General features: G+C 39.6%; 1 protein-coding gene across 5 annotated transcripts in view; it reads right to left on the bottom strand.

Annotated features, from left to right (window-relative positions):
- The window catches only part of LOC149304928 (protein phosphatase EYA3-like), a 65,295-nt gene that overhangs the window by 5,970 nt on the left and 34,054 nt on the right, over positions 1 to 25,271 (bottom strand). For 3 of the 5 annotated variants that reach the window (XM_089479499.1, XM_089479500.1, XM_089479503.1), the window contains 11 exons: positions 24,692 to 24,834; positions 19,143 to 19,280; positions 15,335 to 15,420; positions 13,455 to 13,638; positions 11,385 to 11,524; positions 10,870 to 10,953; positions 9,342 to 9,431; positions 6,252 to 6,310; positions 2,479 to 2,636; positions 1,395 to 1,509; positions 67 to 188 (listed from right to left, as the gene is read on the bottom strand). In XM_089479499.1, the coding sequence (XP_089335625.1) occupies positions 67 to 188; positions 1,395 to 1,509; positions 2,479 to 2,636; positions 6,252 to 6,310; positions 9,342 to 9,431; positions 10,870 to 10,953; positions 11,385 to 11,524; positions 13,455 to 13,638; positions 15,335 to 15,420; positions 19,143 to 19,280; positions 24,692 to 24,834 (1,319 nt within the window). The remainder of the gene's footprint in view (positions 1 to 66; positions 189 to 1,394; positions 1,510 to 2,478; positions 2,637 to 6,251; positions 6,311 to 9,341; positions 9,432 to 10,869; positions 10,954 to 11,384; positions 11,525 to 13,454; positions 13,639 to 15,334; positions 15,421 to 19,142; positions 19,281 to 24,691; positions 24,835 to 25,271) is intronic. The other 2 variants (XM_089479501.1, XM_089479502.1) reach the window with 2 other exon arrangements.

Genomic DNA, 25,271 nt, shown 5'->3' with positions numbered 1-25,271 from the left:
TTGCCCGCTCATAACATCACTAAGGTCAACAGCCTCAGAAAGAAGACATCCAGTGTCATGACTCACCTATTTTTGTTGCACTATAAATATTTTCAATGGGAAACACTTCACCTAGTCCATACAACAAGACCTTGGCCAGCGCTGGCACCAGCTGAGTGGTGGTTATGAGAACATTCACACAATTCTTTCTAAAGAGAAACAAGAGAAACCAATCAGGCAAAGGAATTCTATTTGTATGAACAGAGGAGAGTGAGATCAAGCAGCAGGAACAATGCTACAAAAAGCTCACTTTTGATTTTGTTTGATGTGCATTCACTAAAATACATTGAAAAATAAACACTATTCATTCAATCAACAATAAAACCAAATAAAGAGTTCAGTTTAAATTGGCCCCAGAATTATAAAGAGGACACCAGCTGAGCTTCTATATCAATGGAGCTTACAAGTAGAGCACATGTCCTAAATCCTGTTGTTATTTCTGATGATAGTAGACATATTCAGTAAGATTTGCCTAAGCGGTGACTCATCTCTAACAAATGATTGGTCTACTCTAATTGGAACTAACCGACAGGATGGTTAGTTACCACCTGCCTCACTGGGGCGCTTAGCAAAAGGTATTGGGCAGATAATGTTAATAATCATTACTACATACTTGACCTCATGTGGAAGTCGAAGGCAGGTTGGGGGCCAAAATTATGGATTTTGATATGACCCATAGATAAGTCGAGGGTAAAATTTAGGGCCACATAACAGAGGATCTAAAGGATGAAGCAAAGGAAAGCAATGCTGTTTGTGCACCTCTATTCTCTCATCCATCCAGCCTTTAACATAGCTGTTTGTGCTCACACTAAAGGCTGGATGGATGAGAGAATAGAGGTGTGTCAATGCTTCCAGGTCAGATTATGCTCTTACCTTTCACCAGGGGATGGTTCCTTTTTTAAAATAAGAGTTAAAGTACAGTACTAACATTGACCTATGGATAAGTCGATTCTGTTTTTTGGGGTTAATTTTTTGACTAACATTTCTAGACTTATACACGAGTATGTCTTTAATATATAATACAGTATAATACATAATAACACCAACTGTATAAGAGTGTTATAGAAGGGAGAAGGGACTGCTGTTAATATTTTGCTGGACTTTATGGCTTAATCACACATGATAGAATTTTTTTGAAAATAAATAAATAAAAAGGTTAAAAATATAAAATAACATTAATACTGTGTAACCATCAGAATGACACCTCTTTAAGGAAAGATCGACGCAGATGTATGATTCCCTAGTTTAAAATTTCTCCACTGAATTTTCTACACAGCCAGCCCTCTCCTGTAAAAATGGGTAAGAGTCTGATACTAAATACAGGGCCTGGTAGCAGTAGATTATAATCTCCATACCTGGACTGAATGAGCAGTAGGGATTTTAACGCTGTCCCTAACCAGGCATCTGTTAACATTTCTATGTCTTCCCTCAATTTCTGCAAAGCTTCCCTCTTCTCTGGGCTCAGGAGCGCTATGGAAGGTACACAGAAACAAATTATACTTCCAGATTCACTTAGCACAGAATCGCTCAGGCTACATAATGACTTTATGAAAGTGACACATGGTCATCTTCATAAAAATGAGTCTCCATGCAGCCAACAGGACATTTCTTTAAATCATTTGAAGTGGTTTACAAATGTTTACAGATAAGTATTACATAAAAATGTTCTGCATTACAGAAAACAGATGTGAAAACTTTAGCAGGTACCATAGTTTTACCATTGTCTTAAAGATGGACTGGTTGCTTACCTGTAACAGTATTTCTTCAAGTGGCCATCTGCGAATTCCAGGCGCAGAATAGCCCATTTGTGTGATTCGCAGAGACCACAAAGAAGAAATAGGTATTCTCCATTGACAAGGTTATCAAGTTGTGTCTGACATTGGGGACGGTGGTCATCCCCATTACTAAGCCAAATCATTGTCCGTGATCCTGTGGCCAGCATGATTGCACAGAACACTGTTTAGCTTCCCACCAGAGTGGTACCTATTTATCTATTTGCATTTCAATACTTTCGAACTGCTAGGTTGGCAGAAGGTGGGTCTAGTCATGGGAGCTCACCCCATCATGCGGCACCTGGGCCTCGAACTGCCAACCGGCTGATCTTGCAATCGACAGAGTCAGTGTCTTAACCACTTGAGCCTCTGCATCCCTGATTGTCTTAAGTCACAAAAAATTAGAAGGAATGAAAGCACTGCAGCTTAAAAAAAAACCTGCAATGCCTAGAATCCACAAATCTCTGGCATATGTTGTCTGGTGGAGTCTTGGCGTTCTAGTCAAAAAGCTCTTCACCCAGGTTGACCTGGTTTATTATTGCTCCACCTTTTTACCAAACAAAAGCTTAACAATGGCAGAACAGTATCACGGTGAAGTCTCTCCTTACAGCCTACTGTTCATAACTTTGGCCTGGAGCATGGGTGGACAAGTACGGCTCATACTCACCTGCTACGTTGCTTTTGTATTTGTTATAGACCTCACGCACCTTCCGGTAGCGGAAAGCCAACTTCCTCATCCAATCCACTCCACCCTGGACACCTGCTGAACCATGATTGGCATTGCTTCCTGAGCCACTGAAACCGTCCGTGGAAAAATTGTAATTGCTGGATCAAAATTGCAAGGTTTGGATTAGCTATGCGAATAACTTTTGCCTCAGTTCTAACAACTATAGTAAAATAGAGATTCTGTTCCTCTTTTTCCTAACTAAGCAGAATGTAGTCTGCGTGTGAACTTGTTTTGTTTCCACTTGCGGTGGACCTGCTGAGCTTGCAGTACTTAATGTGCTCAGAAACCAGAATATCAGTCAGCTGTGAAGTGGACTGGCTATGAAGAGGACAAAACAGCTTGGGTTTTGAAATTTTCAAGAGAGGTCTATCTTTCTAGCTGTTTGCAAGTGGTGAAACTCCCTGCTAGGAGAGGCCAGGTTTGCTTCCCCTCTGTGGTTGTTCCACAGGCAGAAGGAAATGTAACTACATGGGTGCTTGGTATGTCTGTTACTGCTGGGTTTTTTACTCATTTGTTCTTACATTTTAGTTAAGATTTTGTTTTCCACAGTTATTACCTTCAGCATTTTTTAGGTCAAAGGGCAATGCACAAATTTTAAAAAATGTGATTCAAGGAATCCATTGATACTTTATGAGATCAGTGTTTGATCCTTTGACTCACACTGTTTGTTACCAGATCAGAACAAGTCACTACCACATGCTCAGTTCCCCAATTAAAATTAAGGAGAATTTATTTATTTATTTGTACATTGCCTTTTATAATGTCCTTCATTAGCCAATCAACAAACAATAAAACAAAATAATAACAGGAGTTCTACATTGGCATTTTAAAAATACTAAATAAATATACCTAAAATGCACTGGAAGCCCACAGAACAGAAATTATTAAAATAAAATACAGGAGGAAATCTAAATATTCAAGTTTTTGAGAAAAATGGTAATGATGGAAGCCCTCAAACGTTATCTTGTGTGCTGACTTGGGTCCCTTTTTTTGGAGAAAGGAGGCATAGCAGTGAAATAAATAAATAAATAAATAAATAAATAAATAAATAAATAAATAAATAAATAGGAAGGCCCTTGTTCATAGGCAAGTTACCCTGGGATCTCTTTAAAAGCAGGTACTATCTCCTAGGCTGCTTTTCCAAGCTCCTCAAAATCCAGAAGCTGATGACAGCTTCGCATTTAGGTCTCAGGTTCAATACCTGAGGTCATCAGGTAAACAGAATCTGGGAGTAAGTGAAGGAACAACCTCTGCTGGAAACTGCTGAAAGCTGCTACCACCTAAGGACTCAGAATACTGGGTTAGACAGACAGTGGTCTGACCTAATATAAGGCAGCTTCTCATCCTGACTTTTCTAAAAGCTTTGCACAGGGCCATAACGGCAGAAGAGCTGCATTTTTTCTTTTTTGAAATAGCGTTCCTGCAATTCCACTTGGGATACAGGGTTACTCTGGATGGGCAAAAGAACCTAAGTTGAACAAGTGAAAAATGAAATTTCTGTTGCTATTGCAAGCTTGATTGGGCTTGTATCTGTCACTAGAGAAGTCCAGAGAGGACAGAGATTTAAGTTACTTCTGTGGGTATTCCTGTCACACTCAGAAGTAGGGTGTATAGAAGAAGTTTTGCCTGTTTGTAAGTCCCACAAAAATACTTAAGGCCAATTTTGGCTCAGAAATTTGGGTGAAATCCAGCACTGAGTGTGAACAAAGTTGTTTGCAGAGCAGATTATTTCTCTTTTGTCCTGCACAGAGTTTGTTCCTGTTCCTGCAAGAAGCTTCTCCCACGATTTAGGGGAATCTACCAAATATTGTGAAAAGCTAGGCTGGAAAATTATGGTGAAAGGCCGAGAATGTTGCGAAAAGGTGCAGCTGTAGAGTGTATCTGCTAAAATCATGAACCATGCATAGACAGTACAAGATCCTTTTGCCTTATTTCAGGCAATCTTCCTCTGTCCTCTGTTTAGATACAGCATACAGTGCTCTGTAGCCTTCCTATCGCTATCTTTCCAAAAGGTTTTTTAAGGAGTACAGGGGAGAAGCAAAAAAAAGGAATGCTAAAATGTTCAAGCTACCTTCCCTTCATACAATGTTAGATGTTACCCATTATTGTTGCCCCTCCAAAAGGCTGTCCAGTATAACCTAGATTAAAATTTCTAATATTAAAATTTTAAACAACAGCAAACATGCACAACACTTAAAAATTAAGAGCACCTATCTACTTCCTACTCTCTTCCACTGCTTTGAATACTTATTCCAGAGTGACCCACATAAGACAGGAGGACCTGTTAAAGAAGCAAATGAGATTGCCTACCTATAAATGGATTTGGATAGTTCAGTCATGTAATCATTATCTCCCTCCCTTGCTATGCAATTTCAAAGGAATAAAATAGGGATACAACAGAACTTGGATAAAGTTAAATGTATTATTATTATTATTATTATTATTATTATTATTATTATTTATCATTAAGATGATGATGGTGATAATAGAATAAAACTCTCAGAAGAAATTTGTCAATAGAAATTTGTCTATTTCCTAGCTTGGTTAAAGAACTCCTCTTTTACTATCTAGAAGTATTTAGGGAAGAAATGGCAACATATGAGCCTTCAGATGTTGTTAGACTGCAATCCCCACCAGCCTAGTCGGCAAAGCCAGATGATGAAAACTGTACTCCAACAACCTTTGGAAAGCCACATGTTTGTAATCCCTGACTGAGGGCATTAGTGGGCTAGTGTGAATGAGGCGCTCTTATTCATCTGAGGACTCCTCCCAGACATCAAAAGTATTAAATATTGTGGGGAAGTGCATGGTAATGAGAGTTTATATCACATTCTAATGAGGGTGACATCGGAACTGGGGAAATGCCAACTGGCCAAACAGTTTTCCAGGACTTTTAAAAGGACTTTTGGATCATGTGGTTCTGAGTCTTTCTTTTGTTGGCCTTGGGGTGTGGCCTACAATGGACCCAGACGCTGGTTGAGCTGGACAATGGGGTCCAGGCTCCCAGCATTCAGAAACATCAGGACTACACATTCCATCTGATTGCAAGTAAGGTTAGGATTATGTGTTAGTTAGTGGTGAGTAGGTCTTTTTTGCTTATTTTATTGGCTTGGCTGATAACTGTACTATGGAACTTCTATGTCTCTGTGCCTACAGGAAAAGGGCTCTTGTATGTAAGGGTATCCTTTGCTCTTTAATTCCTTAGTTAGACTAAAAGCTTTTCTTTACACAGTACTTTGACTTTTCTCTTACACTCCTTTTCATGCGCCTTGGTAACTGCTTGTTAAGTTAGCAAGGAAAAGAAAACTACAGATCCCTGGCAAAGTCCTAGTGTGTGGCAAGAGAAGTCATTTTAATTCACTAGGTGGTGGTAGCAGCTCAAGGGGTCTCATTCAGCTCAGCAGGTAGTGGGAACAGAGATCCAGGAGACTAATGATCTGTGTGCAAAGAGCCAGAACAGGGTTGCAGTGTTTGGCTCTGAGCCCAGATATCATGACATGGGCCAACAGCTACAAATCATTTATCTTCTTTGGCTCTTAGGTTGCTAGCCATTCATGCCTTTATAAACAACAAAGATGTCATTTAGCACTTGTACAACAAAGCATATGTTTAGGAGACCCCAAAAATGAGAACCTTGTTGCTTTAGAAAAACAAATGCAATATTTTATTCAGTTTAGCCCGTGGGTGTAAGAAATAAAATAAGAATATATCACCTTAAATCTTGCCCATTATCATCTGAAGCTACATCTTCTACATGAACCTGGTCACACTCCTGCAATGAGAAAAAATGAAGCACAGGAAGCTGCCTTAAATCTAGCCAAACTATCTGTCCACTCAAACCCAGTCCTGTCTACTCTTACCAGTGGTAGTTCTCCAAGGTCTCAAGCAAAGGCAGTACTTGGAAAAGTTACCTTTTTGGACTAGAACTCCTAGACCACCTCCTCAGCAATATAAACAAAACAAAACATTTCCAAGCTTTGGATAGCTTGAGGTCTTTTACACAAATTGTTATACGATCCTTTTAACTGAGGATGTCAGGCACTGAATTTGGTGATTTCTATATCAAAAGCATGTTAACTACGGAGCTATGGTCTATCATTAAAAGCAATGTCTTATGGATACAAGAATGACTTTGGTCACACAAAAAGGGAAGAAAAAGATTTCTTCCACAATATTCAGGAACTCAAATAGATGTTCAAACCAAGGACCACGATACTTTGATACTACAAGATCAAGAAGAAATAAAAAGACAATGGCGGTATGAATAGCTATATAAAACAGATGAAAAAAGAACCATATGAAGATGACCCCAAATTCTAGAAAGTGAAGTGATAGCTGCACTAAGACAAGAAAGAATAAATCACCAGGAACAGATGATATATCAATTGAATTATACACTGCCCACACAGATACAATAAACTTTAGTGTTAACTAAAATATGCCAAGAAATATGGAAAACAAAAGGATGGCCAACAGACTGGAAAATATACATCAATATACATCACCATTCACAAGAAAAGAAACAAATGACTGTAGCAATTACAGGACCATAGCATTAATTTCCAACACAAGAATAATCATGCTTAGAATTCTGCAACATGGACTCCAATCATATACATGGAGAGAGAAATCAGAGAGCTGCAAGCAGAATTCTGGAAAGGAAGAGATACTAAGGACCATACACAAGATGGTTAATGGAGCACACCAAGGAAATCCAGAAGAAAGCCAGCATGTGTTTTATAGACTAGAGCAAATCCTTTGACTGCATAGATCATGAAACGCTATGGAATGTTCTTAAAGAAAAGGAAGCGCCACAACGTTTGACAGCCCTGATGAGAAATTTGTACTCAGGACAAGAAGCTACAGTTAGAGAACAGAATATGGAGAAACAGAATGGTTTCCAATTGGCAAGGTCAGGCAAGTCACCCTACATGTTCAACTTGTATGCAGAAAATATAATTCAATAAGCAAGTTTAGGCTTAGAAGACGGAGGAGTAAAGACAGGAGGAAAAAACATCACCAATCTAAGATATGTGGATGACACTATACTACTAGTGGAAAAACATCACAGACTTGGAAAAATTACAAAGGAAGGTCAAAGAAGAAAGTGCAAAGGCAAGCTAGATGCTAAACATAAAGAAAACAAAAATAATGACCATGGAGGATCTACATAAATTCAATGAAAAATTAGAAATAGTTTTTAAAAATTTCCCAAACTTTGGATCATTCATTGATCAGAACATAGACTGCAGTCAAGAAATAAGAAGACTATAAATAGAAAGGACAGTGATGAAATAACTAGACAAGATCCTAAGGAGTAAAGATACACAACTAGCACTAAAGTTAGAATTGTCCAGTCTATTGTATTCCCTGTCACCATGTACGAATGCAAGAACTGGACAGTGAAGAAAGTGGCTAAGAAGAAAATAAATTCATTTGAATTATGGTCCTGGGGAAAAGTGCTGAGAATAGCATGGGTGTCCAAAAAACAACAACCAAAAACCCCAAGCAAATGGGTCCTGGAAGCCAAGATGATCAAATTGAGGCTGTTGTACTTTGGCCACATCATGAGAAAGCATGACTCATTAGAAAAAATAATGCCAGGAAAAATGGAAAGTAGTAGAAAGAGAGGAAGGCCATACGCCAGATGGACAGACTATTGACTTGTCTCTTTTCTTATTTTATGAAAGGGAGATATGGTGTAATGTTTTTTAACGCAAACCTGCTTTTACTGCAGCTGTAGAGTATTTAACGGGATGAGGTGCCTGTTTTTGCCATACCTCATCCACAATGCTCTACTAGAGTTTGTTAAGAAATAATTCTCACCTCTACTCCCTTTGGAGCTTATCAGCTTGTGAATCTGTCTTACATTAATTGCAACAGAAGGCAAGACAAGCATACAAAACGACCAAGATATTGCTATTTGGTTTATGTATAAATAAAATGTCTGGATCATTATTAGATCACATTCATTGAATAAGATAAATGATACAAAAAGTTTACAAACTCTTAAAATGTTTTCTAAATTATAAGCAAAAACGGCTTACAAAGAAGCAATATACCTGCCAAATGAGTAGTTACATTACCAACAATAAAAGAATCACAAACTATAAATGTATTATAATAACTCCACAGCAATTACTAGGGTAAAAGCATGAACCAGTAAGCTTGCAGTCTCTAGTGTGTTATGTATCAGAACCCAAAGTCAAGTGCAAAACAGTGGCTTAGGTCAGTGTGAAATGTACAAGTCCCATTACTAACCATTGGACATGCTAGCTGGTCTGCTAGAATTTAAAGCCTAACAGCACCTGAAGAGCTATACAGTGGATCCTTGTTATACGCTGGGGTTTGGTTCCAAGATCCCCCGTGTATAACAAAATCCGTGTATGCTCAAGTCTCATTAAGTATAATGACATAGCAAAATGGTGTCCCTAATAAAAAATGGAACATCAAGGTAAATTTATACTTTGTTGGAACATTTTCAAACTGTGTATGCTTAAATCCGTGTATAAAAAATCCGTGTATAAGAAGGGCCGACTGTATGTTCTCCATCCCTGGTATTGGTAATTACAGTGGCATACAGGGAAAGTGGTGATTCTTAACTGTCAAGCAGTCCAAGCTAGCTGCTTTGTAAATCTGGATTTCTAATCTGATTTTGTGTCTAATGCTGTTTCCGTTCTTGCTGATACCACAACTTCCCTTTAGAATTCGCTTTGTTCTTCTGGGTCAGTAGAAATCTTTCTATGATACTCAGCTTGTGTTTAAGGCCAGATTTTTTTTGGGAGGGGGGAGAGGGCACATACCTCTAAGTCATTAAAAAATAAGTGCATGTCGGCAACTTCAAAAATCATTTCTTCCATAGTCAGTCCAGACCCGATCACCAGAGTTGGATCCTAGAACAGAGAGGAAATCATAGAAGCATTCAGAGAAAGTGCTCAGTATTTTCAAAATAAAACATGATGTTCCTGGAACTTGATACTTATTCTAAGCAGAGCAGCCATCCAGTTCAAGATCAGTTTAGCTGCATCATACCCTCCCGTACCGCCTTATTTTCTGATAAGGCAAGTATTATATGGAGATTTTGGTGGGAGGGTTTGAATCCTTAAGCAAAGCTTTCCATAGGCTGTGCGGAAGGGGGAATAAGACTGTAGCCTCATCAGTATACTCTAATTCTAGGTCAAAATAGTTTGGACAAAATCAAAGGTATCTCTAAAGAGATTTTCTCTAACATTGCAGAGAAAGGCAAGATCAGTTAAACCACTCTGGATTTTTAAATGAAAAATAAGGTTACAGACATTTTAGAAAATTATTAGTGAACTCAAGACTGTAAGTATTGATTCTTACATAGTCAAAATGGCACCATACACAAGAGGGAGATATCAGCAGGTTCAGGGCAACTTCAAGGTTCACAGAAGTATGAAAAGAAAAAACCTGGGGGAAGGGGCTTCCTCCAAGATACCTCAGTGACAGCAGAGCATGCTCACTAGTGATGGCATGCTGACTGATTGCTGGGGCAGGTGGAGGAAGAAAGTAGAATGGAATGGAGGATCTTGAAAGAAGGCAGGGCTTCTTGGAATACTGAACAAAAGCATTCCACATTGTCATGTTTTGTTACACAGCCCAGTTGTACTGCTGATGAAATATATGTACAGACAGAAGACACACATACACTACAATACACATATTTTTATAAAAGCAATTAAAATTATTTCCAAATTTCACATTCTCAAAACTTGAAGAAAATAAAAAGGTACTAAAATGTCCTCTTTCTCATTCATTCAACTGCTATCATACCTATGCATAACAAAGACACTCTTAAAACACAATAAATCTGCAACCCAACGTACGCTCACTAGAGGAGAAAGTCCCATGAACTTCCAACTCCAATGCGAAATGGTATTTCTGCCTACATCTTTGAGGCAGTTCATAATTTACAATAATATTTCATGATATGATAGACACAATAAAAAGAAAGAAAATGAAACCAGGAGCGACAAGGAAGATAAATCAATCCTGGTAGCCTGACAACTGACTAAGGCCATCTAGGGACAGAAGGCACCACATGGCCTTTGATCTCAGCTGACCTGATGGACGGGGACTTGATCCCTCATCTATCCCTCAGTGACAACCAAGTGAAATGGCTGCTGATAGAGATAGTTCTGGAATGGGAGGAGTCAGAAGGGAGCTGGCTGATGAAAGGGCCTCCCTGTCTCACCTCTTTCTCTAATGCACTACTATGATGCACTGCCACAGAATTTTTACAAGATATATTTGAACATATAAACTCAGAGTAAAGATGAAAGAATGAAAATAAAACAAAGGCATCTGTACCTTTCCATATTTTTGGGCATATGATCCTGTGAGAAGAGAATGAAATATTATGATGGTCTCATCCAAGTCCCACAGAAATACTCGCTGAGAAAGAAATCACAAACAATAGATGTTAGAATGGGTCGCAGTGGTCCCCTCTCCAAATCCCCCCCCCCTTTCTCTCATTTTTACAACCTGAAGAGGCTATAGCGGCTTAAGAATCATTTCATTAGACAAGGGAACCTTTGTGTCTCCAACTGGACACGATGTCACCATACTGAATAAACTACATATTTCATTCTTAGAAAATACTGTCAACGATTCTAGGGTTTTAACCATGAACTTCACATCAAAGGCTGAGACCTAACTCAATTTATTACTATAAGGTAGGCAAGGTCTGTATAAGACTAAATGCCAGGTTCAAAGTCTGTAATTATGTATATGCATCCCTCTCCCCACCTTCAATTTTTCACACTAAAATCTTGAAAGAGAAAGAATTGGAGGTGAAGAGGGAATAAGAATAGTTGAAAACCAACTTCAAGTTCATTGTCCTTTGGTGAAGAAGGGTCTGCTTTCCTCTTGCTTCTATTTTTCCCAGGCACATTTTTCCTGGACTGTTCTTCTGTGTCTTTACTTGCTGTAGCTCTTGGTAATGATGGGCCAGTAGCTGGGTCCCCTAGAAAGAAAGAAAAAAAGGCATCATGATTCAAGTATTTTATGCTTTCTACCCTACGGTTCAAAAACACTGTATTTGCATAATTTAAATAAAACAATAAAAGATAAAAGTTAAACAACAAACCATCAACTATGATTGCAAAAGATGAACAGAATCAAACATCAGGGAAGGCAGAAAGCAGAATGGAACATAGCAACAGCTTCATTTTTTTAAAACAAGTCTTATCCTGGCACTAAAAGACATTGGAGTATGAACCTGACAAGCCTCCTTGAACAGAATGTCCCAAAGATGGATTGCCATGACAAGAAGGCCTCTCAGTCAGCATCTACTTCAGGAGTACTCAGAGGAGAGTCTCAACAAACAGACTGAATTGGGAAAGAGGTATTCCTTCAAGTACTCAGGTCCCAAACCATATAAGGTTTTAAAGGTGAGAATTACAATATTTTATAACATTTCAGATCAGGGAATGCCTCTTCCCATGTGAATTTGTATCACCCTGCACACACTCCAAACTTTGAAGGCGCCACATCTTCTGGCAGATTTAACATTTGAGCCTACAAATAGAAAATGCTTCTCAGTCATTTCAAGAGCAATCCTCCCTCAGAGGGTCAATTCTGGGCCAGAGCAGATTGGCCAGGAAAGCTGGCTTCCAGGCAGCTTGGGGGCACAGCGTTTTGACACCACATGCCCCAATGCCACCCTGAAGCCACTCAGCCAACCAGTCGTGGGCAGATTCCAGCTGCTCTGGGGGTGTGGTGTTTTGACGCTGTACATCCCTGGAGCAGCTTGAAGCTGCCCTCGGGTTGCAGCAAGACCACCTAAGGCGGCTTTTTACCAGCCCAAATAGGAGTGTATCTTTTCAGCTCCTATTTGAGCTGGCCCCTGGGCAGATTGGAAGTGTAGCGTGTGTTTGCCATGGCACTGGGGTGGGCGGTGTGGCATCAGCCCCATTCTGCCCTTTTGGGGTGGTCTGTTTCGCCCCTTAGTTCCATTATTTCACTACCTTTGGGAAACAGAGAAAATAGTGCTGGGTCAAACCCACTAATCTCTAACTTGTGTATGACCATTTTAAAAAATGATATTTTTATATTGCTTCCTGGTGAAGTCATTCTGTCTCTCCTCAACTATCTCAGGTTTGTTCTAAGGATAAAATAGGATGGAGGTAGGAATATGCCAACTTGAACATGTTGGAGAAAAGATGAGATATACATATTAATTTAGTCTCCACTTAACAGTTGTCCGAATTCTCTGCTTTTACACTTCCAGGATTAAAATAGTCCCTCTTATGTATCTGTTTTTGCAAATGCTACCCTAAATCTATCTATTTAAAAACCTTTTGTATCTAAAAGGTTTTAGCTGTACTTTGTTTCAATTTTGGAAAGCTGCTTTGGGTCGCATACTAGAAGAAAGAGAGAATAAAAATAAATTTGAATTAATTTAAATTAATATATATAATCCAGAACAAGGAAGTAACAAGCTATAACTAACACTGTTACCCATAACTATTTGCTGTTTTGGATAACAAGGGTGTAACAATGTTACATTTTAGAAGTAATGTATGACCAAATTTGTTTTACTAATGTCATGTCCATTAGTTTTCTTGTTATTTTTCAAAAATTACTTTAAAGGGCATTTTTAGAGGCATTTTGATAACAGATGACAAGTAAAAATAATAAAGTGAAAGTTGTGACCTTTCAGGACCAAGAGATATGGTGAAGGATAATTTTAAAAAGTGACAAAGAATTCCAATTTCATAGCCAAAAGGAATGAAACAATACAAAAAGACAGATGTTGCTCTATACCTTATACCTTGGACACACATACTGTATCCCAGCTTCTGTCTCAACACAGGTGTGCATAAGGAATTCTGTGTAAGCTGGAATAAATATTTAGATCCATTTTGCAGTCTGCCCTTTCCCCATCAAATTACCAGAGGAATGTCTCTGTGCAGTCTGAGTAGGCACCATGGCATTTGTTTTTTCACAAGGATATGTGGTCGCTGTCAATGTGGTACTCTCTGTGCAGCTGTCTGCCGGTGATATCACTCCAAAGGTTGAGCTTGGGTAATAAGGCTGGTACTGACTCTGGCCAAGAATCGTATATGTAGGATAGTCCTATTAAAAAGTTAAGAATCAAATAGTGCAAAGGACAACAGAAAAAGCATGGTTTCCAAGAGTACATAGAAGGAGGAAGGGAGAAAAATTCTAAAACCACACTGCATAAATAATGAAAAATCCCATTCTTACAAATTCACTTTGTTAGTACAGGAAACCTTTTGGCTTACATCAGCCCCACCCAAAAGGGTCAGTGGCAAAGGAATTGTGGGAGCTGAAGTTCAAAACATCTGGTAGGTCAATAGTTTTCCACTGCTGGTTTATAATGATCTCTGTCTCAGAATAAATGGAAATATACATTAGAAAATGAGACCAAACATGATAGGAAGTGTACTTCCAATGTCTGATTTAAAATCTTCTGCCAGGGCCTTTCCTAGGTGTCACACACCTTATACGACAAAGGAAACAGCTTAAGTGTACAACAGCTTTAAAAAGACCTTAATGAGTCTTGGCACTTAAGTAACAATCTTTTTAGTGCCGAGCTAAAACACCGTTCAGCCAGGTGTCACCCATCCTATATCTGTTCATTTCATTTTTCCGCCCTAAGTGCAGTATCTTACATTTCTCCGTGTTGAAATTCATTTTGTTAGCTTTGGCCCAGCTTTCTAATCTATTAAGGTCATTTTGAATTTTGATCCTGTCCTCAGGGGTATTAGCTACTCCTCCTAATTTGGTATCATCTGCAAATTTGATAAATATACCCCCAATTCTGTCATCCAAGTCATTGATAAAGATGTTGAATAGCACTAGGCCCAGGACATAACCCTGTGGGACCCCACTGGTCACTTCTCTCCAGGATGAAAAGGAGCCATAGACTTCTATTCACATTCTCCAAGGCAGTGTGTTCTACTGTGAAACAGCTCTTACCATCAGCAAGTTCTTCCTAATGTTTAGGTAGAATTTTTTTCCTGTAGTTTGCATCCATTGTTATGGGTATGTTCAAATATTTAAACATGGCTATCATGTCACCTCTTAACCTTTTCTTTCCCAGGCTAAACATACCCAGCTTCCTAAGCCACTCCTCATAGGGCATGGGTTTCAGACCTTTTACCAATCTACCTCTGGACATGTTCCAGCTTGTCAACATCCTTTCTGAATTGTGATGATCAGAACTGGACACAATATTCCAGGTGAAGTCTGACCAAAGCAGAATATATTGGCACTATTATTTCCCTTGATCTAAATACTATACTCCTACTGATACACCTAGAATTTCATTGGCTTTCTTAGCTGCTTCATCACAGTGCTGACTCATGTTCAGCCTGTGGTCCACTATAACGCCTAGATTCTTTTCAAAAACATTGCCATCATGTCAGGTGTTACCCATTTTATATCTGTGCAGTTCATTTCAGTCTGCAATCTTAAGTATTTAAAAAAATACAGTGAGTAAGGCTCAAAGAATACAGTGAGATCTACTTCCAGAGAAACATGGCATAATCCTGTAATATTATAACTGAGCTTGGAAATTTTGTTTCCTTCCAGATGATGTAGTACTCCCAATTCCCATGATTCTCAGCCAGTGTGACCCAGTGATAATGAATCATGGTAGTAGTAGTTTATTAACAACTGGGTTTTGCAAGTCCTGTGTTACTATATGGATTCGGGGGGGGGGGGGGGGAAGTAACTCTTCTGAGATTCAGTTATTTCCCCCACCCCACATCTTCAGTTTCATGATGTCTACTAGAGGAAGACATACCTGTTGAGAGATGCTGGCTACTGCTGATGCGGAAATGTTGACTGAAGCTGAGGAGGTGGCAACTGAGTTGGCATTGGTACTTGGAGCTGTAAAAATCAACAGGATGACTAGGCATTAATGTATTTCAAGTGCAAGTGATTAAAGTTAAAAATAACGGAGAAGGGGAGGTAAAGGAAGAACACCCTGTATTTCCAATATCCTTTGTGTGTTTACCTTAATTGAAGAATTTACAGAAACAGTGGCACAAACAAAATAGACTGAGCTACTATATTGGCATCAATATATTGTTCATTTATGACACAGCGCTAGAATGGTACAAAAGTTTTGGGGGGAATGCTTTTGAGTTCTGCTATTTTTTAATCAATAAAGATGTAAAAGTAATATTACAAAAAGAAAAATCATACACAATACGAAGAATTTTTATCTACAATTTCTACCCCCCTGCCCCCAAACTATAAATACATATTCGTACTCTTTTTTCCAGGATCTGACAGATTTGAATTCAGTTCTTTCATATGTCCCGCCTTTATGTTGTAAGCTTATTCTTTATCATTAACAACTTCTTACTTTACAAATGAATGTTAACTCACAACTTTTATCTTGTTGAAATTGCTAAAGAAATATATTAATTATCTGCTACTTATATTCTTCTTCTGCATTTATTTCCTCCATATTTTATCACGATATACATAAGAGATTCCAGCTTTCCTTATTTTTACAATAAGATTCTCCATCAATACTACCAGATATTTTATACAATTCCTTCAGGCCCCACCTCTCAATCCTCTTCCCAAAGGATTGATTCCGAGCGGGTTTTAAGCCCCTCTGAGCCCCGTTTCTTGCAAACAAAACCCAGAGCACTCACTCTTGCTCCCATTTACTTGCATAGACAGGTGGAGATGGAAGTCTATTAAGTCAGATGAATTACAGTTGCTACTTTCCTCCCAGATCCCTGGGTACTCAATTACTGTGCAATGCTTTATAATAGAGTAAATTTTACAACTACCTAACTTCCCCTGGAGCTGCTTCAAATGTTGTGTCACCGCATTGCTATCGTTAAATGAGGGGCTGGGGAGGCTTTTGGAGGACAGCTTTTAAGGCCTGCCTTTTTTTAAAAGCATGTAACAAAGATTTGGTCCTATCATACCATATCCTGCAATTTAATCTGTGTAATATTATCATTGCTAGAATATACCCAGATTAACTGTGTAATGCTTTATATGACTACTTCAGAAATCTCACAGAGCTCAATGAGTCAGACTCCCAGGCAAATAGATACAAAATTTAGAGAATTACATTTGGTTTTCACAGCAATCTTTGTGATAAATAATCCTGACTAGCTAAAATGCCTTCCAGCTCAAGTGCTTGTTTACAGTAAACAATCTCTGTAATAAGCAGAACACTATCAAATGCTAGATGTATGGCTTATTAGACAAATCCATCGCCTCTTGAAGTGACGTAAACCACAAATGTCAAGTGTGCTGAGGAAGGTGTTTTGTAGTGTTCTGCTAAGCATATCACAGCTGGCTGGATGCAGCTCTCCTCACGTTGCTACATAACATCACGGCTGACCTATTTTAATGCTACATGCCACAGTGACACACTCTGGCTGGAAGCAATAATTCTCCAGGAACCACATGAGCAGACATAAAGGCCAGGTATTCTTTCTTCTTCCCGCCTTCTTCCTTCCTTCTTCCTTCATGTACTCAGATTCTCACATTGGCTAGGTTGTCAAGATCAGTTACTATACCAAATCGAGCATGCTTTTTTATTGCTAACAATCGTTTGTCTCCAAATCAAAACTGGAATCCATGAACTGAACTAGGTTCCTAATTCTGGTTTGGAGGCAAACTACAGAAATTGGAATTCTGAAGGAAGAGGAAGGCAAAGTTCAACATCCAAAATAATTTGGCCGCAACATCCAAATTAAAGTAATAAGTTATTTGATTCTGCCCCACTATGTGGCATGTTACGCTATGTATAAATACTCTACATTACAGTTTCTGTCAATTTTTCTATAGAAGAACCAGTGACTCTCCTATCTACTCAAGATACCTTTTTGGCCAACAACTGCCAAACCCACACTAAACAATTTTGGGATTTATAGTCCAAAAAGTAAATTTCTCAAACTCTGATTCAGGTACAGTACTTAACCTCAATTTGTTTTCAATAGCTATGGTTGAAGATTTAAACAACCATTAAATGTTATCCACTGTCTATAGTGGCTGAATTTTGTTGTGTAATTCCCAGTTTATTAATGTACAAGAATGACTAATAAAATCAGCTGCTTTCTCTTGTGTTTGCTAGAACCTGACAGTTGATACAGAGGTATCCTGATAAGGACATTTCCCAACTTACTGGAGGCACAGATTTGTGGACTGTAGGCACAGGGTAAATGAGGATAGACACTTTGTGCCAGGTGTTAGGACTGCTTCTCTCAGGTCCATCCCTTGCCTATATATGCTACTTCCTTGAGCACACCAATAGTCAATCACCTTTAATAATTCTTTCCAAACACTTTTAATAAGTGTTTTAGGAAACGCCATTTTCCTTATCCATAAGAATAAAGTTAAGTGTTTTAGGTGGCAAGAGGGGGGCATTACAGTCTTTGTACTTTGGATTTGCTGTGCTAAAACCCATTCTGATATCATTTTCTATTCATAAAAATGGTATCTTTTTCACAACAAGCTTTAGTGTTCAACAAATGAAGTACTGACAACTAAACAGGTCATCCATTGATTAGTTTAGTCATTTGTCAAACTATACCAGAAATTACTGTTACAAATTACACATCAGTCTATGTTGAAAGCAATGGGAATTACAAACCCAAATTTGGGTTCTGGAAACCTTAGTTTGAGCAGGTCATAAGTCCTACAGACCCACTTGCCTGTTCATTTCCCAAGTTCTGCCCAAGGATACATTTTTCACCAGTTTGGGGTTTGGAATTTATATTCCTTCCCTCATAAAATAAAGGAACACCAACATGTCCACATTTAGTAGTCAGAAGAAATTGCCAATCATGTAAGGACTGCAAATGTGTGAGGAAAATGACATATTGCCTTTTGCCCCTGGCAAAAGTAAGAAAGGATTGCTGAATAGGAGATGGGGTGAGTTGCTGCAATTATATATGTATGAGTTACATTTATATTCTGCCTTTCCTCTAAAGAATCCAGTGCCATGAAACTGGCTATTGTCTTCCCTGTGGTATCCACACAACAGCCCTGTAAGGTAAGTCAGACTGAGAAACAATGAATAGACCATGGTTATGCAGTAAGTTTCATGGTTCAATGGAGACAAGTGCCTGAATTTCCCAACCTCTTAGTCTGGAACACTAAACACTACACCACATTGGCTCTTAGTCCTAGAAATCATTTGATCAAACACAAGAGGAATAAACCTTTAAAATAAATAAATAATTTATTTGGATATATCAAGTAAATAGTAGAGCTATCCCCTGTGCATTCTTGTAACTTAAGCCCAGCACTGTTAGGACAGAAACATTGACATGCTGGATAGTGACATGCATGTGATTTTTGTGACTCAGTTACTCCCTTTTCAAAACAGTCTTGTCCAACTTCTGTGAGGTTTCCAAAACATAGCACAGGAAAAAAAAATCTTGAAGTGCAGTAGACAGATCTGGACAAACCAATAAAAAGGGAGGAAAGCTATGAGGAAGTGGAAAGTATGGCTCACAAAGCACAGAAAAGCATGCACAAAACAAAGACAAAGCATGCTACTCTTTTCATGGATGCTGGACCAGATTACAAGAAAAAGGCAGGTAGATTTAAAAAAACATGCTGAATTTTACCTTGAATAGGGTAAGAATAATGTGTTGGGCTGGATTGGCTTGTGGTTAACCCTGTAGTGCAGGTAAGAACACTGTGCTGACTTGGAGATGGAGTCTGAATTAAACCACTCTCAGGTTTCATACCTTGCCACAGTGCACCTGAATCAGATAAATTGCATCAATTACAAACAAAATTGGCTGTCGTCCAGCCAGGTGTCCCACTGGAATTAAGTCTGTCTGTATATGTAAAAGTAACAAATCTACTGCCTATATAGAGAGAGTTATTAATTTCTGCATATGCAAGTCAGACTTGAGGTGTATAGGCCTAGAGGCGAAAAAGCAGTCCAAGAGGAAAATGAAGAAGGAGGTAAAAGCTAGCCAATAATTAATAGAGAAAGGAGGGATGTGATAAGTTAATTTCCAAGCCTTTCCGGGAGGGGGGGGATGTGCTAGCATTGCTTATGAAGATAGTACTAAACCGATTTTTAAAAACTTGATTGTCACTCTCTGGATTACCGTGGTTCTTCTATAATAACACCATGATGTGGATAACAACCTATAAGCAGCTGAAAGCAAATGAATAGCTCTGTTGGCACACATTATCCTATGGTGGTGGTGGCAACAGTGGTGAGGGGTTCTGAGGCAACTCATTCAATTATTGTTACTGTATATTGAATCCAACATCTTCTGTTACTATGAATATAAATGAGAGAGGAATACAAGAATACAGTACAGACATTAACAGAGCATCCAACTCCCCCCAAAATCTAGTGGGTTTTTAAAATCTATTCTTGGTAAAGTTATTTAATTGGGCTATTCTATCCTCTATCACAACTAACTGCAAATGGAAAATACTTTTTTTCCGTGATTCTCATTTCCTACTCCTATTGTCTTTTGGCAACTATGTTTAAAATAATCCAGATTCATGTGAACTGTTAGTAAATAAGAGTTTAATAGGTGTGGGGGTTGAGAAGGATCATTGCTCAGTGGTGCAGAGGTTCAGTTCCTTATTTATATCAATTGTAATGGGAAAGATCTTTGCCTAAAATTCCAGAGAATGTCTGCCAGATACAGCATAACCTTTTAGATAGGACTAGATAGAAACAATTATGCTGAGCTGCTATAAGATAGTTTCCTGTGTAGAGAAAAGGGCCTTAAAGTCAATTCCCCCCTTGAAGATCACCTTTCAAACTTAACAAAGGCAAACATACATGAGAACCATAAAACTTGTCAGAAGCTGCTGGACTCCAAGTTCAGTAGTACAAGAGTATAAGCAATGGTGAGGAATGTTAGGAGTTGCAGTTCAACAAGTTCTGGAGGGTGACATGATTCCCATCCCTGGTTTGCAATAACATTACAAAATTAAAAAAACAAAAAACCACTATAAGAATATAAACATTTAACAAAGGACCAGAGGTACACAATCAAAATTAGCAGAGAAGTTCAATTTCAGTCTCATAATTCAAGATCACTTCAAGCAAGGAGGGGGAAAAATTGTTTTATTGCCCACTTATATCAAGGATGGCATGGGACCAATATAATCTCATGAGGACTTACAAAGATGGGGTTCTGCCACAGAAAATGGCCTGTCCCACATTCCCACCAAACAAACCTTTTTTTTTGGCAATAGAATGCAGAGTAGAGCCTCAGAATATGTATATAACATAAAGGATGGATAGAGGAAGTGTGGCCCATAGGCCACATATGGTCCAAAATGTTATGTGCCTCCTATATATCCCTACCCCCCTTGCCCTCAAAACTGAAGTGGGTGGGTTCCATTTTGTTTTGGCATCACAATAACCACTAGCAACTTCTCTGAGGGTTATTACTGGCCATTTTGCTGCACGCTGCAGCAGGGTGGTGGTTCCTTTTTTCAGGCTGTCAGGGTTTATTTCTAAACAGAAAATAATAGGGGATGTAAAAAGGACTCAAATCCTAGCAAAATGACCTTCCTTCTGGGCTTGCCAAGCGATACTAGCCACTTGAGATAAAATAAAAAACAAATTGACATTCCAATTTTACAGGAGTATGAAAATGGGCAGGGGGAAGAATCAACTGTCCAGGGTTCCAGGAGGCAGGGGCAGTGATGTGGCCTCCCAACACCTGGGATTTATCTAACACTCACTTAGAAGAAGATTCATATGGGAAGATGCAAAGGTTTCAGAGGTCTTGCTAAAGACCTTGCAGATGAATCTAGCTGTCAAGTGGATTTGGCTACATTTAGCAAATCAGATAATACTCATTGCCTAAAGTAGCAGTACTTTTTGATCATCAGTGAGGCTGTCTGGGCAGCACCTTCACATGTAATTTAAACTTTCCCTCAGAGCGTACCTGCCCTATACATCTACTGACACTCCCAGTTATTAGGCTTGCTTTACACATCATGAGGCACGCAGTTATCTTCCACTCTCTGAGGCATGTATATATTTACCTTCTACTTCCAGATGCACTACAGTACAAATCCTATCACAGCCAGGTAGCAGTTGCTGACCATGCTTGCGAGGATGATGACAGTTGTTGCTAATATATTTGGTAGGGGGAAGCTGATCATAGAACCATAGAATCATAAAATCATAGAGTAGGAAGAGACTACAAGGGCCACCCAGTCCAACCTCCTACCATGCAGGAACTCACAGTCAAGGCATCCCCGACAGATGGCCATCCAGCCGCTGTTTAAAGAGCTCCAAAGAAGGAGATATACACAATGAAAAGAATAGGTTGTTTATATATAATTGTGGTTTTTTGAATGGTCATCAGTGAAATCACACAAATGAGTAACCTGTGCCTGACAGGGCATCCCTTGGAACCTTCTAGAGCTATGCCATATGTGTTTTGGTGCTGGTCCCTCCCAACCTCCACACATGTGATCCTCATGGTTCCCGCTCAGTCTCCTCAGTTCCCTGGATGCTGAAACAGCATCCAAGGAACTAAGGAGAGCAGAACACAACAAGTGGAGGAGGATGGGAGGGATTGTGTGAGTTCACAGATGACCACTCAAAGAACCGGTTACAAATAAGCAATCTGCTCTTCTTCTTCGGGGTCTCTATGCCTCACACAAATTGAAGACTAGCAAGCTATTCACCCAGAGGAAGAGAAAGTGTCATGTGACACAAGAGAGAAGACCAGCCTTCCCAAAAGCAACATCTGGGATCTCGCATCCAGTCTCTAAAGGGTTCTAAAGGTTGAAGGGACCAGTTGGCAGTTCTACAGACATTGTGGAGAGGAACGCATCCCAAGAAGGCAGCTGACTCAGGCATAGCTGTGGTGGAATGACTCTTTACTTTGATCAGGAGGATCTTTCCCATCAAGACATAGGCTAAACAGATGGTAACTGCTACCCATTAAAAAAAACACTGCTCTAACAGTCCTTCTTTATTGGTGGAATAGGATAGGAAAAATCTCTGGGATTGATGAAACAAGGTAGTATGGTCAATGCAGAATGGCAGTGCACATCGCTGGATCTGTTTTAAATTGTGCCTTCAGTATCTCCTTTTTGAGAAACTCCCATCCGTCCTGAACTCCCTTCAGTGGCAGGTTACAGACCGCCATTAGGGACGTCCTGAGGACGTCCCAGTTTGAAAAAGGGGCATCTCTTCTAGACACCCCTACTCCTAATACGGACTTAGTCCGTACAAAATGGTGGCGCCCTGTTCATACGGGCACCGCCATTTTGACGTAGCAGACGCTCTGTGTCCCCACATGGCGCCCCGGAAGTGATGCCGCGAGTGTGCCCTTTGGCACTCGTGGCGCCTCTTCCGGGGCGTGAGAAGGAGCACGATTTCTGCACTCCTTCTCTGCAGCGTCCGGGAGCCGCATCGTTTAAAGGCTGCGGTTCCTGGATGCTGCAAGCGGAGGTGGAGCCAGACCGCCGCTTCTCAGCGGTCTGTAACCCACCACTTTTAGTATTCCTGACCATGGGATCACCTCCAGTAGTTCTCTAAGTTTACAGAAATCAGCTCTTCTAAAGTCTAGAATGCGTATCTGCCTATGCCTGGATTCTCCTTTCCACTGTACAACAAACTCCAGGAAAACATGGTCACTTCCATCTAATGATCCCACCACTTGCACCCCATTAAACAAGTCATCTCCTGGTGGTTAGGATCAGATCTAAAACAGATGACCCCCTTGTTGCCTCTTCCACCTTTTAGACGGTGAAAATGTCTTCAAGGAAAGTGAGGAATTTGCTAGATCTTGAGGATTTGGCTGAGTTTGACTTCCAGAAAATATCAGGATAGTTGAAGTCACCCATCATGACTACATCTCTCTTTTATGAGTGTGTGGTCATTGTCTGAACAGCATCTGCACTTGGCAGAAATTGGGGCCAAAGGCATTCCTTCTTGCAGTTGTGAAATCAGATCTTGTTGAACTGGAGGTGCAAACAATTCTTATCAGTACAGTGGTGGCACCTAAGAGTCCCAATGGGAGATGTTAGGATCCATTGCCATCTTCTTTTTATGCCTTTTATGCAAAAACTGCTGGGCTCAATAAATGAATCCACTTTGGTCTCAAGGGACTTACCCAAAGTGGGAAGTACTTGAGAACTTGCAGCCAGTTTTGCAAGACCTAGCTGGTCTTTTTGAGTAAGGGGTCATTTGAGAGCAAACCTGACAGAACAGCCAGACATCAATGGAACCAACGTGGCACACCGAGTTACTGATAGGTGTGAAGAAGAGATTGCAAGAGAGGCCGTAAGTAAGTAAGGGCCTAGTCTCTGGTGTCTAGTCAGCTGCCCTCAACCTAAAGGACAGCCTTCAGATGTAAGGATTGATTACAGTGGATCTGATGGATGAACACCTGGCAGTTTGTATAAATTCCTACGTTATGCTCCTTGCATAAGCACAGGAGACATTTAGAATGCTTGTTCTTCTCTGGAATCTTTCCAGCACAAGTGGTACACCTCTTAAAAGATCCAGAGGAGGCCATAAACAGCCAAGAGACACCAAACTAAAGACGAGAGCCAAAACATAAGGTAAGAGAGAAACACATGAGAAGGCAAACTAATCTGAAAAACCAAGCCAAAATGCAGAGAATCTAGGAGAAAACAAAGTCCATATCCAAGATGAAAGTCAGTCAGAAGTTAGTCTGAATAAACATTCAAGGAGAGTTCCTAATGCTGCTGCTGCTGCTGCGGTACACAAAAAGGAACTGAGAGAATTGAGTGGGACATGTGTTTGGAGTATAGGAGGGTCTATTGCCTAAACACACACTACATAGTTCTAAAAGGTTCCAAGAGATGGACTGCACAGGCACAGATTGACCATCCGTGTGAGCCACAGAGACCACAAAGAAGAAGAGTTTGTCACAGAGTTGTGTTTTAGGGGAGGGAATATGACACCAGCACAACATTTTTCTGTTGTGTCCTGCCAGGAATATTAAGCTTTTTTTTAGCTGATTGTTGCACCTCATTGCTGTGCAGTATTGTTTACCTCTCATTTGCTTTGTTTTGGAGTTGTGTTTTAAGATATATATGTGTAATGTATTTAGAGTATACCTAAAAGGATAATAAATGCAGAGGTCTTCAACAGCCTCACTTCCAAGAGGCTTTGGCTAGAGACTCCATACACACTTACCAAAAGGAGGTAGTCCATAGGCTTGTGTTGACTGAGGATACACAGCATAAGTCTGTGATTGCTGCAGTGCTTGGTATTGAGTCTGACCAGAATATGAGGCCATTGTTTCAGATACAGGTACAGAAAGAACATGTGTATATGGCCTATGAAAAAGAAAATGTTTTGTCAGTAAACAAGCCGAATTTTTTTGTCCACAACCTCAACCTGTTAAGCAATAATTACAACATTACAATACATACGCAGCCTGGGGCAGGTGTACTCCCATCTCCTTCATTCACATAATGCAACACTATCACAATATAAGCATTTTAAGAATTGGTTTCTGGATTTGTCCTCTTCTTCCTCCTTCTACATCCTTTTTTCCTTTTTTGTTGTGTCTTTTAGATTGTAACTTTGAAGGCAATGACTGTCTATCTTCTGGAGGGCTCCAAGGTCCACTCAGCCCTCCATCCTTTCATAGGTGGGTAAAATGAATTCCCAATTTGCTGGGGGCAATTAGCTTACACACTGTAAGCTGCTTAAGGAATGCTAGTTCACTGATAAGTTGTATAGAAATGTACGTGCTGGTCACATTCAGACT

This window comes from Sceloporus occidentalis, unplaced genomic scaffold, assembly GCF_023333645.1.
Source record: "Sceloporus occidentalis isolate IW3139 unplaced genomic scaffold, rSceOcc1.0.p SCAF_13, whole genome shotgun sequence".
NCBI lineage: Eukaryota > Metazoa > Chordata > Lepidosauria > Squamata > Phrynosomatidae > Sceloporus > Sceloporus occidentalis.
Note: the sequence above shows the minus strand (reverse complement) of the source record. Positions and strands in the feature narration are given on the sequence as shown.